The sequence below is a fragment of the Gossypium hirsutum genome, chromosome A07 (genome assembly GCF_007990345.1).
Source record: "Gossypium hirsutum isolate 1008001.06 chromosome A07, Gossypium_hirsutum_v2.1, whole genome shotgun sequence".
NCBI classification, from domain to species: domain Eukaryota; kingdom Viridiplantae; phylum Streptophyta; class Magnoliopsida; order Malvales; family Malvaceae; genus Gossypium; species Gossypium hirsutum.
The window spans coordinates 22745893-22752443 of record NC_053430.1 but is presented as its reverse complement, the minus strand read 5'-3'; the positions used below and the strand labels follow the sequence as shown (position 1 = coordinate 22752443).

Below are 6551 nucleotides of genomic sequence, written 5' to 3'. Positions count from 1 at the left end.
AGGAGCTAAAGAGCAAGGTCGAGGATTTGGAGGTAGCATTGCATGACGGTGAACTTTGGGTTGAGCAGCTCAAGGCGCAAAAAGATTATCTGAAGGGAGAGCTACATCAGGCTAGAGGACAGGTCAGAGAAAGGGATCATGTCATTGGAGAGGCCATAGCCTAGATTCGAGAGGTTACTGAGTATATGCAAAACTTGGCAATTCGAGCTGATGTATTGAGTCTGATTGTATTCATCATCGTCGGATATAGGACGAGAGTTAGCCCTTTTATTAGGTAGAGTTAAAGCTTTGGGCCTTAGGGCGAAGCGTATTTGTGATCCTCTTATATGTAAAGATATTCTTTTTCTAAATAAAATTTTCTAAATGAAGTTGAACCAGAATCGATATTCTTTATGCATTCATGCATTTTCATCTCATGGCATTTCATCACATCATTTGCATTCAAGGTTATAGAAAGACCCTGATTAGTTAAAGTTTACTTTCAAAGGTAGAAAAGGAAATCTGGAAATAACACATCCTTACGGCACTCGTACTAAAACTAAGAGCATGGATCAAAGGTTCGAGCAATTACAAAAAGATATGCAAGAGCAAATGCAAGAGCAGTTGGCTAAAATGCAGAATGAAATGAGGGAGCAGATGCTAGAGGCTCAGAGAAACATGATGGCTGAAATGGCTCAGCTACTAAAAGCTACTGATAAAGTAAAAGCTCTCATGGCGATCACTGAAGAGGAGAATGAAGGTCCTCCTCCAGGTTTTACTCCGCCTCATGTGCCCCTGCAAACCGAGGCACCTCCTAGAAGGCCATCTGTCACCGTGAGGCCTCAACATGGGCAAGTGGATGCTGGAATCCCTGTAAATTTCCCATCTGAGTTGGGAAATAATTTGGGTGATAGCTTGATCAACCCTATCACTCTTGATTTGGATTTGATGGAGAAGGAAAGAATGACCGCTGAATATGTGAATCAATTGGAAGATCGCTGCGGATGGCTAGAAGAAAAATTCAAGACTTTGGAAGGCACTGGCAATCATCATGGGATTGATGCCAAAGATTTAAGTCTAGTCCCAAACCTAGTGTTACCTCACAAATTCAAAATGTCGGAGTTTGAGAAGTACAATGGTACTACCTGCCCAGAGGCTCACGTCACAATGTTCTACAGAAGGATGACAGGGTATGTAAACAATGATCAGCTGTTGATCCATTGTTTTCAAGATAATTTAGTAGGAGCAGCATCCAAATGGTACAATCAGTTGAGCCGGGCCAGAATAAATTCGTAGAGGGATCTTGCACAAGCCTTCATGCAACAGTACAACCATGTGACTGATATGACGCCGGATAGGATCACACTTCAGAATATAGAGAAAAAGCCTAACGAAAGTTTTAGGCAATATGCACAACGATGGAGGGAGGTGGCAATGCAAGTACAACCACCATTGTTAGAAAAGGAAACCACCATGTTATTTATCAACACTTTGAAAGCGCCATTCATCACTCACATGATTGGAAGCACCACGAAAAGTTTCGCGGATATAGTTATGGTAGGGGAAATGATTGAGAACGCCATAAGGGGCGGTAAAATTGAGGGGGAAGTGGCCAAAAGATCAGCCCCAAGAAGAAAAGACAATGAGGTAAACAACACGAGCAGCTTCAATTCGAAAGCAGTCATGGTTAGTCAGCCCAAAGTAGCCACAATTGGGCAGCAGAGCTCTCAAAAGCAGGAATCTAACACCAGGCATGAGATGATGCAATTTACACCTATACTTGTGACGTATCGGGAGCTTTATCAAAACTTATATGATGTGCATGCTATAGCCCCTTTCCATTTGAAACCATTACAGCCTCCATATCCTAAATGGTATGATGCAAATGCCAGGTGTGAGCATCATGCTGGAATATCGGGGCACTCAATTGAGAATTGTACTGGATTCAAGAAAGCCGTAGAGAGGTTGATCAAGAATGGGGTTTTGAAATTTGAGAGTACTTCAAATACTGAAAACCCTTTGCCGAACCATGACAATCAAAGAGTGAATGCCATTGTTGAAGCTGGTGGAAAAAGGGGGAAGGAAACTGTTGCTAAAGTAAGGATGCCTTTAAAAGTAATCTGGAAAGAGATGGTAAAGAGAGGGATAATAACCTCTGAGAAAGAAGGAAACGAAACGAGGAACTACTGCGAGTTCCATGGGAAAGAGAGTCATGAGACCCAAAATTGTGAAGAATTTAAAGCCTTGGTGCAAGGTTTCATTGACAATAAAGAGCTACAGATTTTTGAAGATAGCTCTTATAAACGAGAAATAAATGCGTTAGAAGGAGAACAACAAGGAATCAGTCGGCCAAGGATCATTATCTCCCTGCCAGGAAATAAGGAAGTAGAGGCACCAACAGTGCCCAAGGTCATCATCCATAAGCCCAATCCTTTTCCTTACAAGGATGACAAGAGGGTGCCATGGAACTATGACTGCAGTATAACGATACCAAAGGGAGAGAGTATAGCCAGCACGTCCAGGGGCACGCAAAATTAAGGTTCCTACACACAGAGTGGGAAACGTTATGATACAGGGGGCATCAGAATGGAGCCCACAGAGATGAAAGATGTTGAGATTGAGAAGGAAAAAGCAACCAAAATACCCATCAATGAGTCAGTTAAGGAGGAAGAGGCTAAGGAGTTTCTAAAGTTCTTGAAACATAGCGAATATAGCGTGGTCGAGCAGCTGCGTAAGCAACCGGCACGTATATCAGTGTTAGCCCTACTCCTGAGTTCTGAAGTGCATAGGGATTCATTCCTAAAGGTGCTTAACGAAACATATGTCACCCATGACATATCAGTTAACAAGCTAGACCGATTGGTAAACAACATCAGTGCTGATAATTTCATCTATTTCAATGATGATGAAATTCCACCTGGGGGCATAGGGTCAACAAAAGCCCTGCATATTACTACTCGGTGTAAAGGATACACATTACCAAACGTACTCGTCGATAATGGGTTTGCTTTGAATGTCCTTCCCTTATCCACCTTGAATTGATTACCCATTGACAGTTCGCATATGAAGGCATGTCACAATGTGGTAAAAGCCTTTGATGGAACTGAAAGGAAAGTAATGGGATGAATTGACATCCCTCTGGAGATTGGACCTAATACGTATGAAGTTGATTTCCTGGTAATGGATATCAAGCCCTCCTATAATTGTTTGTTGGGGAGACCATGGATACACTCAGCAGGAGCAGTGCCTTCTTCATTGCACCAAAAATTGAAGTTAGTGACAAATGGACGCTTGATAACCCTCAATACAGAGGAGGACATCATAGCAGCAGTCACCAGTAAAGCTCCTTATATGGAGGCAAATGAGGAGGCTATCGAGTATTCTTTTCGCTCCTTGGAAATTGTTAATGCTACCTTCATTTCGGAGGGAAGTGAGGTGCTGGTACCCAGAATGTCTAGAGCAACAAGGATGGCCCTGAAAATTATGATGGGGAAAGGAGCATTGACAGGAAAAGGATTAGGAAGACAGTTGCAAGGTAGGATTCAGATCCCAAATCTGACTAAAAAGAAGGACCGCTTTGGCTTAGGCTTCAAGCCAGACCACAAGCACAAGAGGCAGGAAATTGAGAAGCGCCAAGTGAGAAGAAAGGCGCGTTTGAATGGAAGAGAAGTGGAGTGGGAACCGATGACATTCCCACCTATATTCAAATCCTTTAAGTCAGGAGGATTGCTGATAGAAGAAAGTCGTCAGGTTAATGCTGTACATAATGAGGGATCGGAGCAAGAAAACCTTGAGGGCATTCGCCCTTACGAACCAGGGAGCTCTCTGCATAATTGGACTGCGGAAGACCTTCCTATAGTCTTTAGGAATTTTTCAGAGTAATTCTCAAAACATGTCTGTTACTCTAGGGCCTAGGAGTAGTAAGATTATATTTGTGAAATAGGCTTATGTTCATCTATAATTATTTAAATAAAATATAACTTTTTATCAATTTAAATGAATATAGTTCCATTTTTATCAACCAATATTCCTTCAAATTCTAGCAATTCTTATTCTTTTATTCATAGCACATAAACAATCATTCTTCGATTCATTCATTCTTTGTATGTGTTTTCATACCCCCACAGGTCCCTAGATATCAATGATATGAGCACTGATACTACAGCTCCTAATTTCTCTAGCGAGCAAGACATGTGTTTAGGGGAACCTCAGGATTATGAAGATGCTCAAGATTGTGATGTATCTCTCGATCTGATAAGAATGGTTAAGTAGGAGGAGAAACAAATCATGCCACAATAGAAAGAGGAAATAGAGAATATAGCCCTAGAGGAAAGGAAGGAGTTGAAAATCGAAACCCTAATTGGCGAGGACACAAGGCATGGTCTGGTTGAGTTGCTTCGAGAGTTCAAGGATATCTTCGTCTGGTCATATCAGGATATGCCTGGATTGAGTACTGACATTGTAGTACATCGTCTTTCGATAAGACAAGATTACAAACCAGTCCAACAGAAGTTGCGGAGAATGCGTCCAGATATTGTTCTGAAAATAAAGGATGAAGTCAAGAAGCAATTTGACGCAGGATTCTTGCAAGAAGTGAAGTACTCCGAATGGGTAGCTAACATTGTGCCCGTTCCTAAGAAGGATGGGAAGGTACAAATGTGTGTTGATTACAGAGATCTGAATAAAGCAAGTCCAAAGGATAATTTTCCTTTGCCATACATTGACACTTTAGTAGATAACACAGCAGGGTATTCATTGTTCTCTTTCATGGATGGTTTCTCAGGATATAATCAGATAAAGATACATCCAGAAGACATGGATAAGACTACTTTCATAACCTTATGGGGCACCTTTTGCTACAAAGTAATGCCATTTGGATTGAAGAACGCAGGGGCAATATACCTATGGTAAACTTATTCCACGACATGATGCATAAAGATATCGAGGTATACATTGATGATATGATCGCCAAGTCGCGAACAGAAAAAGAACACATCGAGGTCTTAAGAAGATTGTTCTTAAAGTTGAGAAAATTTCAGTTGAAGCTCAATCCAGCGAAATGCACCTTTGGGGCCAGATCGGGAAAGTTATTAGGCTTCGAAGTCAGTGAAAAGGGAATTGAAGTTGACTCAGACAAGGTCAGAGCCATACGAGAGTTGCCTCCGCCACGTACTCAGAAGGAAGTTCGAGGATTCCTAGGAAGGTTGAATTACATCGCTCGGTTCATTTCACAATTGACTGAGAAATGTGATCCTATTTTTCGCCTCCTCAGAAAACATAATCAATTTACTTTGGATGAAGAATGCCAGAATGCTTTTGAGAAAGTCAAGCAGTATTTGTTGAACGCTCCAGTGTTATCTCCACCTAGCCCGGATAAACCATTAATACTATATTTATCAGTGTTCAGTAATTCTATGGGATGTGTGTTTGGTCAACATGACGAGTCGGGGAAAAGGGAGAAGGCAATTTATTATCTCAGTAAAAAATTCACTGACTGTGAAATGAGATATTCACTAATTGAAAAGTTGTGTTGTGCGCTAATCTGGACCACCCGAAGATTAAGACAATACATGGTATACCATACCACTTGGCTCATCTCAAATTGGATCCATTGAAATACATGATGGGGTCAACGGTTTTCAATGGAAGAATGGCGAGATGGCAAATTTTTCTTTCAGAGTTTAATATAGTCTACGTAAGTCAGAAGGCTATGAAAGGAAGTGCGGTAGCTGATTTCTTGGCTAGTCGAGCTCTAGAGGATTATGAGCCATTGAACTTTGATTTTCCAAATGAGAAATTAATGTGTATAACAATGACTGAAAATTCTCCATGGAGGCTCAATTTTGATAGGGCTTCTAATGCAGTTGGTAATGGAATTGGGGCAGTCTTGGTATCCCCGAATGGTGACCATTACCCGTTCACGTGCAAGTTAGACTTTGATTGCACAAATAATATGGCTGAGTATGAAGCATGTATCATGGGACTTCAAACAGCCATAGGGCGAGGTATAAAAACCCTGGAAGTATATAGAGATTCGGCGTTGGTAATTTATCAGCTTAGAGGTGAATGGGAGACGAGGTACCCTAAATTGATCAATTATCGAAAGATAGTTTTGGGGTTACTTGAGGAGTTTGATGATATCACCTTTAATTATCTCCCATGAGATGAAAATCAGATGGCAGATGCTCTAGCAACCTTGGCCTCAATGATTAAGGCAAATAAAGAGGAAGAGATGAGACCAATTCAAATGAGTGTTTATGAAGCTCCAGCTAGCTGTTGTAACCTTGAAAAGGAAGAAATGGATGACAATCCTTGGTATCATGATATATTGCGATATGTAAGAGATCGTAAATATCCAGAACAGGCAACCGAAAATGACAAACGAACTTTGAGAAGGTTAGCTTGCGACTATGTCTTGGACGGGGATGTCCTGTACAAGAGAAGGAAAGACCGAGTACTTTTGAGATGTGTCGATGTTGTGGAAGCCAAGCTAATTATAGAGGAGGTTCACGAAGGTGTATGTGGTACCCATGCAAAAGGGTTCACGATGGCAAGGCAAATCATGAGGTTTG

The 6551-nt window shown here is 41.3% G+C and overlaps 1 protein-coding gene across 1 annotated transcript; it reads left to right on the top strand.

Moving 5' to 3' along the window:
- Positions 1 to 546: 546 nt before the first annotated feature.
- Positions 547 to 1275, top strand: LOC121203680 (uncharacterized). Its single transcript, XM_041074115.1, has one exon. The coding sequence runs from the start codon at positions 547 to 549 to the stop codon at positions 1273 to 1275; it is 729 nt and encodes a 242-aa protein (XP_040930049.1).
- Positions 1276 to 6551: the final 5276 nt, after the last annotated feature.

Bases quoted from the DNA above. Each gene is read 5' to 3' on its own strand.
- LOC121203680 (XM_041074115.1), top strand. From the start codon at position 547: ATGGATCAAAGGTTCGAGCAATTACAAAAAGATATGCAAGAGCAAATG.